Source organism: Lissotriton helveticus, chromosome 10, assembly GCF_964261635.1.
Source record: "Lissotriton helveticus chromosome 10, aLisHel1.1, whole genome shotgun sequence".
In the NCBI taxonomy this organism is placed as follows: domain Eukaryota; kingdom Metazoa; phylum Chordata; class Amphibia; order Caudata; family Salamandridae; genus Lissotriton; species Lissotriton helveticus.
The window spans coordinates 656,488,958-656,502,099 of NC_136071.1; the positions used below are offsets into that span (position 1 = coordinate 656,488,958).

The 13,142-nt window shown below is 46.6% G+C and overlaps 1 protein-coding gene across 2 annotated transcripts in view; it reads right to left on the reverse strand.

The window, feature by feature from the left end:
• Nucleotides 1-13,142, reverse strand: part of LOC144784432 (multidrug resistance-associated protein 1-like) — a 1,651,426-nt gene that overhangs the window by 1,006,004 nt on the left and 632,280 nt on the right. For both annotated transcript variants that reach the window (XM_078663183.1, XM_078663184.1), the window contains exon 13: nucleotides 3,939-4,085. In XM_078663183.1, coding sequence (XP_078519309.1) covers nucleotides 3,939-4,085 — 147 coding nt within the window. The remainder of the gene's footprint in view (nucleotides 1-3,938; nucleotides 4,086-13,142) is intronic.

The window sequence follows — 13,142 nt, forward strand, 5'->3', positions numbered from 1 at the left end:
TAAGGTGGGAATGCCTCAAGGTACCCCTTCTGCTTACACGTGCAAAGTAATCGTGGCAATACCTGGTGACCTTACCCTTGTCCCAGGCACCTTAAGTAGCCCAAGGCATTGGAACTATAGATGAAAGATGCACAACTAGGATTTGATTGGTGCTAGCACATGGGCGAACACTGAGACCACGGTGATATCCTGTACTACTTACCAGACATATAAGGTAATATGTGATACATTTTTCATTGCTTTGTGACCCAAAATGACAACATGTAATGTGATATCTGTGTGATACTGATTAAAAGACAAAATATGAGAGAAAAAAAATGTAAACTAGGTTTTGATTGCAAGCCTGCAGGCAAGAGTGATTTTTTCCGTTAGGAAAAAACAGAAGGTGCTTTTCTGTTTGTGAATGGGCCTTGGGTGGGCCATGGGGCTAGCCTGGGAGGGCTTGGCCCACCTTCTAAAACAGGGACTAGCACCTCCACCAGCCTCTGGTTCATGAAGAGCAGGAAGGTTTTCAATGCCTTGAGGATGGCTCTCTGCTCCAGAAGGTTGATATGGTGCTGGGCCTTCCACAAAGTTCAAATGTCTCTTATTTCCACTTAACCCAGATGGGCTACATTCCAGAAGGGGTGCTTTGTTCAAAAATGTGAGCTCTGGGTGGAGTAAGTAGAGTGGTCTGCTGCTAACCTAATCACTGTCCCACAGCCACTACTGCAGATCTTTTGCAGTCTCCAACAAAATCTGGACCAGATTGGAAATATCCCTCTGGGGGAAGGACTCTTCTACTCCCCGCCCCCCAACCCCTGCAGAGCCTGCATATGCCGTCTGGTATGCTATTCCGAGGAGTACTCCCCCCCCCCCCCCCTTGCGGAGCCTGCATATGCCTGAATGTTCTGGATTTTCCCCTTTGGGGAGAAGTGCAGAACTGCACTGTAACCAGAATGGTTCCAATCAAGGGGAGCATTAGGGAATACATCAGGTGTGTCTTCAGCATGTTGATAGGGAACATCAACTATGTTAGGAGATTTGCAGTAGTCTGGAGGTGGGTGAGGACATTCTGAGGGCAAGCAAGCCTTCAACAGTGTCATTGAAGTGGAAAAGACTGGGACACCTGACCTCCAAAGATGTGTTGCAACCACTACCATCAAAACCAAAACATAACATGGTGAACTGAAAATGCCCCTGGCCCACCGTGAAACGTTGGTAGCTCCTGATAGCCTGCAGAACTGAGATACAGAAGTAAGCGTCTCTCAGGTCCAACACTACCATCCAGTCTCCAGGGTCGAGGGCAGACAAGAGCTGGGCCACAGTGAGCATCTTTTTAATTAGTCTTTTAATAGTACGTTGTTGAGATCCAAGACTGGCTGAAATCCTGAATTTCTTTAAGCACCAGAACGAAGCAGTAATAACCACAATGCACTTCTGGCATCAGCATCCTCTCTATGGCTCATTCGACCATAAGAGTCTGCATTCCTGCTGCAACAAGGACGGTGGTACTGTGTTAGCCATTCTGGGGAAGGAGCAGCAGGTTTTCAAGGAAAGGTAGGGTGTAACCCTGCACCACTATTTGAAAGACGCACTTGACTGCAGTGATCACCTGCCATCTTGGCAGAAAATGTCAGATCCTGCCTTCGTCAGGGTGGCCGTGTACTGAAAAGTGTACGCTAAGGATGTCTGGGGGCTGCATCAGCTGAAGGAGTGGGGGACTGGGCTGCACAATTCCCATGATGTCTACTTGTGAAGTGGGAGCAGTGGCCATGAAAAGATTGGAGGATTGTTTCACCGGCTGGATTTTCTGGTGATACGGATGGCCAAGAAGAGGGGCAAATACTGATGGTGCGGCTGTCGCAGGGGGAACAGAAAGGTCCAGGGAGCGCACCATGACCCTGCTGTCTTTAAAGAACTCTAGGGACGAATACACTTGTCCCCAAAAAACAGTTATTGAATAGCATGTCCAGAAGGCTCATCTGAACACCCTCTGAAATCACAATGGGCCACATCCAGGAGTGCCTGTGATGGGCCATAGGAGTGCTTATACCGACGCCAGCGAATCCATAGTGCCCAATCCGCAACAGATAGTAAATATGGTCGCATCACAACCGCCTTGCATGGTCTGAGATAGGGTAGTACAGGCCTCTTCTGGAACCATGAGAAGCATTTCAGCCACTGAGTCCTGTAGGTGTGAGAATAGTTGCCCAGAAGGCAGTTGGCATTGACCGAATGTAGAGCTAAATTCCCCCAGGAGAAGACCAGTTTCCTAAACATCTATTCTTTTGGATTACCTCTAAGAGGAAGTAATTCGGAAAGAATTCTTTTTAACTTTGTTGGCCGATACCTGGATCACAAGGCTCTCAAGAGAAGACTGGATCACCCGGTGCAGTACGACAGAACCTGGTAACCTGCCGATTAACAGAAGTCTAGACAGGGCTTGGCCCAGGTCCCCAAAAGCGCATTTCTTTAAAAGGCAAAAGGGGCTTCGGACTGGTCTGACCAGGTTGAAGCACCCCAGTCTAAACAATGAAATACTTTCTGGGTAGCAAGCTTGGGAACTTTTGCCACCCTCCACACAACCATAGTGAAGGAGCCAATTTCCTGTGAGTCCAGGCCCAGAGGAGACACCAGTCCATATCTGAGAAGGTATACTGACCACTGGTGTCCTGGAGGTCTTCATACCAAGAATCCCTCTGAAAGGGATCAGCAAGCTCATCCCCAGCATCATAGCTGTAAATGTCCAAGTCCATATCAAACAATTTGTGTAGGACATGAGCCATTACAGGTTCCAAGGGTATTGTGTTCGAGTAGGTAGGGTGGTCAAGCAGCTGTTGTGCAGTCAAAGCATCTTGTGGCCTCGGTGGAGGTCAGGGAGGTGCTGCCTCAGCATGGGACAGCACTCTGGGTTAGCATCCATCACCCAGAGTGGATGGCACCAGCAGCTCGTGTTGTGCTGTGGGAGGTAGCGCCAAAGAAGGAACCAGTACCAATGTCGGTCAGAATCTGGTAAGTCAGAGGGCCCAGCTGGCACCAAAGACAAACCCACTGTGGAAGTCCATTTGGGAAGCCTTGCAACTCCTTTGGGTCCACAGGTATGCTAGGAGCTCGCAATGTGCCAAAAAGCTGGAGTATTGGTTCTCCATTTGCTGTGGTGTTGTTGCAAGCCCTGGGAATTCAGGTTGCCGTGGGACAAGAGAACTCATCAGCTCTGCTGTACAACTACTTCGGGAGCAAGACCTCAAGGTCAGATGATGACCTCAGTCTTCAGAAAGTTGGAATGGCAGGACGGTACAGCCATGCATGGCCTTCTTATGTTTTTTCATGGACTTATCCGTGGATTTGGATCTTAAGGATTTTACTTGGGACCGACCACAGGAGTGGTATCAGAATTAGGCTCTGGACCTTGACTTGACCGACATTTGTTTACAAGATTCCCCAGACAGGTTGAAATCTGTAGATGTATGAGGTGACAAAATTCCTCACACATGATGTTATTGTTTTTGAAAAATCAAGAAGTCATTCTCAAAAAGATGAGGGGTAGCTCGAGATCCATGTTAAAGAAACTGATGTCCGGACGCATGACTGGTGCCTATATAGGCCCACGCACATCACGTTATGTGCAGAATGACGCAGTAAAGAGCCTTCAGCGCTACCTGTTGGCCTTAAGGGGTACTTCTCAATATTTTCCGTATCCAGTCTGGTCTAACGTATGAGAAATATTCAAAATAGTGAGGAATCAGTGTTAGAAGTGTATCAGAAAGAAATGTTTGATCACCAGTTACCCATTTGAAATCCAAGATATACAAATTGTATTATTTGTGGCAATCACAATTTCTTAAATTGATTAGGTTTTCAACATTATGTCCTATTTCTGGTTGCTCTTTCAAAACAAACTGCAATCATGTATCTGTAACAATAAATATTATAAATCAGACTTACAAACTACGTACCTGAACCATGCTGCTGATGACCATTGGCAACATATTCATTGGAAACCGGAGGATGTTAAATAAGGCCAACGACACAAATGCCTTTTCTGCATCAAGGACATTTTTCTCATCAATCAGCACATACACAGCAAATGTTGACAAAGCAACCTAAAGGAAAAAATATCTGGCCTATAAACAGGTATTTAGGTCATACAAATTAGCAAGCAAGAATACATGCACCCACTTTTTGTTTTGCTAATTTGTTATGATTTTCCCTTCAGCCTTTGGTGAAGCATTTCAAACAGATCATTCACAGCTTGTGTACATGCAGGCTTTTTACTGGGTCTTCACGGGTCCTCACAAGTCCTAGAATACCACTGTTGGTGTGCCTAACTGGTCTGCTAGACCTATTATGGTTTGTACTATGGTGGGGGATCACTGATACTGCTACAAATGGTAGAGCTCACAAATATTCTTGATGGAGTATTCTTCCTGAACATCTATACTGATCATCTTTAAAAAAAAGGTTGTGCAAAACAGACAAGTTACATAGCTTCAGTAACGCCTTACCTGGCAGATTCCTTACCTTAGAATATTCCACAGGCGTCAGACTGAATCGGGATAATCTTGGCAGTATCTCTGCACGCCAGAACGTGCCGCTAATCAGCTGTGTTGGACGGCGACGTCCACGCCAGAAGGGACTTGCACGGTGCACATATACGTGCCACCCCAAAATATAGACTTTAGTTCATGACTTTTCTGTGCCAGAAGCACAGAGCCACAGCAGAAAGTCAATGACAAGTACACAGATTCAAAGGACCTACAAGGACCTTTCAGTCAGAAAAGTCAAGTTTGCCGAAAAGGGAAGATGGGAGGATTGGTATGGAATCTGGGACTAGATAGTGTCTCTGCCAAATAAGGCGGTACTAAAGGTAAGTAACCTGTTCATATAGTAGAGACTTCTAGCCACAAATATCTTACCTTTGAAAAGATACTAAAGTAATACATCCCTGGAGATGGGTATGCAAAAAGGCTTAGACCACAAGTTCCTGGAGGACCGAACAGGCAAAGTGCCCATCAAGACAGACGAGACTGTCAAGGCAGTAACGTGTGGTAAACTAGCGTGAGGATGCCCATGTAGCAGCCTGCCTGATGTTTAGGACAGGGACTCCGCAAGCTAACGCAGGCACGGTGCAGAGTACTAGTTTATCTGGGAGGCAGCTGGTGTATGGAAGGTTAACAGACAGCCAGTAACTTTCTGACCCTCCTGGCTGGTGTGATGGACACTAAGGAAATAGTCTTGAGTGTCGGGAGTCAGAGAGGACAACTAAGCATGGGTTTGAAAGGGTTAAATCAGAGGGGGGGAATGGAAGAGCAAGTTATTTTAAAGAAGTCCTACTCCTGTGATCCTCTGAGTACACATGCAAAACAAGGAGAGGAGAACGTTCCTCTATGTAGCCGGTGCACTAAGGGTTGCTACCTGGCCGGGGATCAAGTAGCTGGGAGATCCGAATTTCAGATCATAATGCCCTCACACACCTGTTAGTATGTCATGCTTCATCATAGGGCGCTCCTTGTCAGAACGGCGCGGCAATGTCTGACGGGCCGGGTGGTTTCTTTAGCAGAGATCTTCAGATCTGAGGGGGTCGTATGTGAGTGCATGAGGGCTAAAAATAGTGAAAAGTGATGTGTGTAAGGTGTCCTAAAATAGGCACTGGACCCCAGAACTGTTTAATCCAATAAGGGTCAAGGACTAAGTAAAAGAAGTGGCGCTATCAGGAGGACCTAAGGTACCAGGATAGCTTTGTGTGTGCATGGTCAACATGTTTTGTGCCTGCGAAGCCCAAACGTCAGGCGGCACTTCATCAGGACCTTAATAAACAATAGGTGTTGGCCCCCTATTGGGGCCAGGGGGACTCCCCTCGGTTTGAGGATGTCGGAATAAAGTGTGTGATTCCGGATAGGAATCAGTGAAAAGTCTCCACCTAGAAAGAGGAAAGGGGAGACAAAAAATAGAGAGAACCACGACATGAGAAACCCAAAAAGGTGTAGTGGCTGCGTCCACGGAGTTCATTGACACACAGGACAGCCTTATCACTCCGCAGGTATGGGTAAAGGTGCAAATTGCTATAAGGTCGCCTGACCCAAGAGTACTGGTAATCTAGTCAATTACAGTCATATATGTTGAAGACCATTAAACACAATTAAAAACAAGGGGCACATAAGCTTTTCAAACACTATATTTAAATGGTAGGCCTCGCTTACCTCCATGATGGGGTACACTACTTCATAGGCAAAGGTGAGGGACCCGACCACTGTAGGGACCACCTTTCACCACCTTGAGTACAGAGCATAGTAAACACACTGTTAAAAAGCCCATATTAGTCTAGGAGCAGCACCACAGAGTTCTTAAGAGGAAATTTGCGGGCAAGTGACCAAGGACAACAAGAGGGGTGATGCTGCCTAGGGGTACTAACCCTGTGACTAAGGACTGGAATCTACAGGTGGACCCTGGGACTAGAGCAAGGGCCGTGGTGCCAGCCAGCGGTAGCTGGGAAGCTCTAAAGCGCATAGCTAGGCTAGGCAAAGGTTCTGAATGCCAGAGCCGTGTGAGCGCAACAAAGTACGAGGCAGCTCAATGCTGAGGTCCAGAGGTGATGGGTGTGGAGCCCGTAGGAGGGACGCAAAGAGACAACATTGTGGAAGTATCCATGCACTCGGAGGGCCACAGGCAATGATGTGAGTGCACGCTAGTTGCGGTGCTGGAGGTTAAATCCAACGATTGCCACAAAGGTGCAGGGAAATGAGAGCATGGTACCACTTACCTGACTAGAGGACCGGGCACGGCCTTCTCACCTGCGCATCTCCCCCGCGCCTGGATATTACCTGAGGCGCTTATGGGCAGTCATGTTAAAGGTGTATCAACATGGTATCGGACTCGGCCGGTCTCGCATGGGAGGCTGTGAGCATGGCGACCATCTTGCAATGGTGGTAGAATATCACTCGAGAGGAAGATCAGGATAGAAATCAGAGCATGTCATGATGTGGGTAGCTCAAACGATTGAATGTGGTAAATGGTAGAACCCAAAATTAAACCAAGAAGGGGTCTTACACATGGCCAGGTATTAGGGTGGGGTAGAGTGTAGCGGCCATCTTGCGGTGGTGAAATCACCAGGGGTTTTCAGTCCAGCAAATCTTGGTTAGGTATAGTACTGACATATAGTTTGATGTTATATTAGTGATGCGTATGAAGAAATGTGTGCGTATTAAAGCCAACTTGTCAAAAAACTCACCAGAGCAACGCGGTGAGCAGAACTCTAGCAGGGAAAACAACAAGGAGGGAGTCTGCCCTGAAGTGGTGCATCTGGCAGTAGATGTCCCCTTGCACAAAGCTATCAAGGACCATAAGATCTAAAGTAATTAAGTCAATCAAACGGTGTAGGTTCGGAGTCTCAAGACTGACATAAAAATAGAGGTCATGTTACTGATGGATGTAGAGTGACCTGTAGGATGTTGAAGTACTCCATTCATGGATATGAAATGACACAGATGTGTGCAGATATTGGGGCAAGGGTAAACTATGGGGATAGAGCCTGCCCTGTAGTGGTGCACATACCGGGTGATTTTCCTTTTGTTTTACAAAGAGGAAGGACCCTGAGACCTCAAATTAATAATTAGAGCCTGTGGTGTCTTAAACCACAGAGGTATAAAAACCATTGGAGGGATCGATAATTCAGTCCATGGTATTTCGTCATTTGGACCCCTACTCTGAGTGGAAAGGCAAAAAATCAAACGTTGTGCTGTTTCAAACAGTTTCTGGGTTGACCACAAGGCGTTGCTTTCGATCACTGTCCAGTACTTCTCTTCGGGTCTGTGTGGGTGAGACGGGTAGTGTGCACTGATTTTTGTGGTGGTTCTTCCACATCTAATATTGCTTCGATGTTCCATGATTCTGGTCTTCACAGGACGCGTTGTCATGCCGACATACCTACGTGGGCAGGGACATTCGATTAGGTAGATACATTTCTTTGTGTTACATTTGGTGTGAGTGCGTTGAGTTCACACTTACCCATCTTCCAGGTTCAGTTCCTTGGTATGTTTCGTCAGGTTGCAAATCCCACAAAGGTTGCATGGGTAGTGACCTCACACTGGTGCAGTATTACATAGTGTGCTTTGGGTTTTTTTGTGCATGCCTGGGGCGAGTGTGGACCAGTATGTCACGTAGATTACTTGTACATTTCATTGCAAACTGAGGCATCGGAATAGAGAGATTCCCAGAGTTCACTATATTCCAATTTATTCAGAATATTCTTTGGATCCTAATTGAATCCGGTGTGTATGTGATCACACAGGTTATGATGTCCTCAGCTGTCTTTTGCTTAGGTTCTAGCAGCGCTTCCCTATTGTTACTGAGCGCCCTCTTACAGGACTTTTTAATGGTTATTGCTGGACAGTCACAGGCATCTAGGTTCTTGCTCAAGACAGCAGCTTCCTTTTTTATAGTCTGAAGTCGTGTTGCAGTTTCTGCCGAGGCGCAGAAACTGTCCAAACGAGAGGTTGTTTCATAAGGCTTTCGGGTGGTGGCTACCTTGATACAGATTGCAACAACTTGTTATTACTCACACGTATCACTAATATGACATCAATCTATATGTCAGTACTAGACCTAACCTAGATATACTGGACAGAGTAGCCCCCGCGATTACACCACCCCAAGATGGCAGCTACACTCTATCCCACCATAATACCCGGCCATGTGTAAAAGAAAATGAAGTACAGTATTTGTAAAGCGCACAATTACCTGAAGGTGTCAAAGCGCTAGGGATTAAGTGAGTTATTGCCCAGAGTCACATGGTGCAGGACTAACCTGCCACAGGCAGCATGAATCGAATCCTGAACCCCATGGTTCGGAGTCAGGTGCCCTGGCCGCTGCGCCACACCTCTTCCACAGGTGTAGGATCCCTTCTTTGTTTAATTTCGCTTTCTACCTTTTAACCTCTACTTTATAAAACTATAAAATAAATATTAAATAAATAAAGCGCGAACCAGACCTGTGAGGGTATCGGAGCGCTTTGCTTTAACAATGATCTTTCATGTTATGTTTCACAAAAAAACCCAACCTCGACCAGAGTAACTGGGCAAACTATCGCCCCATCTCTCTTCTTCCGTGGCTGAGTAAATTGCTTGAGAGGCACGTGAATAACATCCTGATGGACTATTTCGAGTCCAATAGCCTATTGCGTGCCTCTCAGACAGGTTTCCGTCCTCAGCACGGAACCGAAACCGCCCTCCTTGCGGTAACGGAGGAAGCGAGAGCCGTGCTGGATCGGGGAGGAAGGGTCGCCATCATTCTACTAGACCTTAGCGCCGCGTTCGACACGGTTAACCATGCCACGTTATTACATCGTTTGGCGGGCATGGGCGTGTCGGGCGCGGCCTTAGAATGGCTGACATCCTTCCTGGATGAGCGTTTTTTTCAAGTCTTTGAGGGTGAAGCGGTGTCTCCCAAACACCCACTTAGGTGCGGGGTCCCCAGGGCTCTTCCCTAAGTCCCACCCTTTTTAATGCCTACATGGAACCTCTAGACAGGATAGTCCATCCCTTTGGTGTGCGTATTGTCACCTACGCGGACGATACCCAACTGGTGGTCTCTTTAGACCACTCTGAGGGATCGTCCCTCACCTTAGGCCCCTGTCTAGAAGCTGTCGCCAGATGGATGCAATCTTCTTGCTTAAAGCTTAATGGGGAGAAGACAGACATCATCTTATTGGGCAACCCTTCTCCCTCTGCCCTTGCATCCATCTGGCCACCATGTTTAGGCCCCCCCCCCGTCCCCAAGTCCCAGATAAAGAGCCTTGGGATCTGGCTCGATAGAGCACTTGATTTTTCGGTCCAGGCTACTAAGACGGCCGCCACCTGTTTTGGGCTAATGAGGATGCTGCGGAGGGTGCTCCCTTTGCTCCCATTCCAGGCGAGGAGGGTCATGGTCCAGGCCTTGATACTCTCCGCCCTGGACTATGGGAATGCTCTTTATATGGGAGTCCCGACCTCCGTTACTCAGAAGCTCCAGGTCACACAAAACAGTGCGGCGCGCCTACTCTACAACATCCCCCGCTGGCAGTCAGCTAAGAACGCCCTAAGGGAACTCCATTGGCTCCCTGTGGTGGCAAGAGTGCAATTTAAAGCCATGTGTATTTTACACAAATCGTTCCATCGAACGGGCCCTGTAATTTTACATCCCATGGTTACGCCATATGTCCCGTCCTCTTCGCTCTTGCACCCTCCAGCTGGCAACGTCCGTTAAAATCAAGAAAGCTCGTTGGGGAGGCCGCTCTTTCTCTCATACGGCGGCGAGACTTTGGAACTCCCTCCCGCTTTCTCTTCGGGAACACAACAACCACATGTCCTTCAGGAAGGCCCTGAAAACGCACCTGTTTGCTAACACCTGCTAATCTACCCCAAGCCCGCATTAAGTAATCATTCGCAAGCGCTGCGAGGCCTCCGGGTAGCTATGCGCTATACAAGTGCAATTTTCATTTCATTTCATTTCATGTTAAATTAGTTTTGTACGGCGCACAGCTACCCAACAAAGGTTTCCCAGCGCCAAGCCTGAAGGAGGAGAAAAAGAGTAAATGAGAAGAAAATAAGTTACTTACCTGTAACTACGGTTATCCAGTATTGGTAACTTTCATAGATTAACATGCCTGAATCATTCCCCGTCGCCGAGGCGGGAGTCCCACGGCCCAAAAGAAAAGGCCTGAGGCCTAGATCTTAGTAGCCTATCTACATCATTATGCTAAAAGAACCAAAAATTTGGTACAACCAATCAGCTCTCAGCACCCTCTAGAACCGTCTCTGCAGAGCCAGTTCTCCTCAGATTTTCGTTAGCACAAGTGGGGAATAAGTATGCCAATTCTAGAGAACTGACTCTCCTGGGAGGAGGGTGGGTGCATGTGAATCTATGAAAGATACCAATACTGGATAACCGTAGTTACAGGTAAGTAACATATTTTCTTATCCAGTATTGGGGTATCTTTCATAGATTCACATGCCTGAATCAGAATAGCAAGCAGTATACCAAGTATACAGTCGGTTGTGGATGGTGGGAGACTCGTGCTGATAAACTCCCAGTTGCATCCATTATTTGTTAACAGAGGCATGAAAATGCAAACCTTCCAAGTTAAAACATGAGTTATAAGAACTAAAGAGACATGCATAGTAACGTCCATACATGGATATTTAAGCCTTACAGACATATATATATATACGAAAGTACATATAAATATAAAGAACGTGTTATAATCGCATAACCTTATGTATATCATGAACAATGACAATCATAGATAATATTTTAAAAGCCAAAGGTCACCTGAAACTGGTGTCAAAGAAAAAAGGTGGCGTAGGACAGCCTGTCCAACTGCCGAATCCTCTTGACATGTAGACTGAAGGCCGTAATGTCTCGTGAAAGTGTGGACATTTTCCATGTCGCAGCACACCTTATATTTTCCGGAGCAACTCCAACAAACAAAGCTGTCGATTATACTGTTCTTGTCAAATGAGCTTTGACTTTCCTCTGCAAAGGTTTGTTAGCCTTGTAATGGCTATTGTTGACTTTGTTACAGCATTTCCAAGAGTTGCTTGACCATAAGCCACAAACAGCTGGTTGGATCGTCTGATATCTGTAGTTTTCTGTAGGTAGAATTTTAAACAGCGTTCAACATCCAGCGAGTATAATGCTCTTTCAGCTGGAGTAGATGGATCCGGAAAGAATGTTTTTAATCTTACCGGTTCGTTCGAGTGAAATTGTGTTGGTACCCTAGGAATTAACCTGGGATCTGTTCAAAGGGCTACGTAGTCCCGATCAAAATGTAAAAAGGGTTCCTTTATAGTGAAAGCTTAGATTTGACTAACCCCTTTTTTCCGATGTAAGAGCCAGTAAATGGGCAACTTTCCAAGTGAGGAATTTGAGATCAGCTTTATGGATCTGCTCAAATGGATGCTTCATAAATTGTCTGGCAAGTGAAGAAGAGCAGAGAAAAGGAAATTTTTGAGCATTTCCTGAATCTGGAAAGAGCAGCAAGATGTACTTTGACCGATGAAAAAGTAAGCCCAGACTTGGCTCGAGAAAGCAGATAATGTATAACTTGTTCTGAAGGATCTTTAATTGAGTGAAGGTTATTCGCCTCACACCAACAGCAAAATTGCTTCCATTTGAGGCGATAAGTCTTGATTGTGCTTTGGGCATGAGATTTGGTCAATACTTCACGACAGTCCGTTGAAATGTTGAGGTCCTTCCACTCTAAGAAATTAGGAACCATGCGTGCAAGTGCAGCAACTGTGGGTTCGGATGAACCACCTGGCATCCGTCCCTTGACAACATCTAGGCATCGGCAGTAGGTGAGTGGGCTTGTCTGGAGACAACAGTAGAAGTTCCTGGAACCAGTATTGTCTTGGCCAACAGGGTGCAATCAGAATTAGAAGCCAACTTTCCAGCTTATCTTGCGGAGTACCCTCAGAACCAATGGTATTGGGGGAAAAGCGTATGCACAAATCCTTGACCATTGCATGGACAGGGCATTCCATCTTTATCCCTGTTGAGGGAATCTGTTGGCATAATATCGGCATTTCTTGTTCTCTCATTGCAAATAGATCCAGTGCTGCTTTGATCCAAGCTTGGAACACTGGGTTCACCTATTCCTTTTACAGCTTCCACTCGTGACAATCTGACTGAAACATGCTCAGCGTGTCGGCCAGGGTACTGTGGAGACCCCGGACGTGTTCGGCTCTCAGGGAATCTTGTGGAATGTGACCCCCTTCCCACAAGTCCTGAGCCTCTTGCGAGAGCGTAGCTGATTTAGTTCCTCCTTGTTTGTTGATATAATACATGCTGATGGTATTGTCGGTCCGGACTAGCACAGAGGAACCCGCAATCCTCGGGAGGAATGCTTGGAGAGACAGAAAAACGGTGTGGAGCTCCAGTCTGTTGATCTGCTGTTGTTTTTGTCTTTGAGACCATTTTCCTTGAATCTGCAAATCCTGCAGATGACCTCCCCCATCCTTCCATGGAGGCATAAGTCGTTAAAATGAAATCTGGAATGGTCTATAGGAACCTTGAGACCCTAGGTTAGATTCTCTGTCTGTGACCACCAATGGAGAGAATTTATCATGCAAGGCGTGACCTTGATGGCATCGTCGAACAAACCCATGGTTTGTTGCCATTGAAGG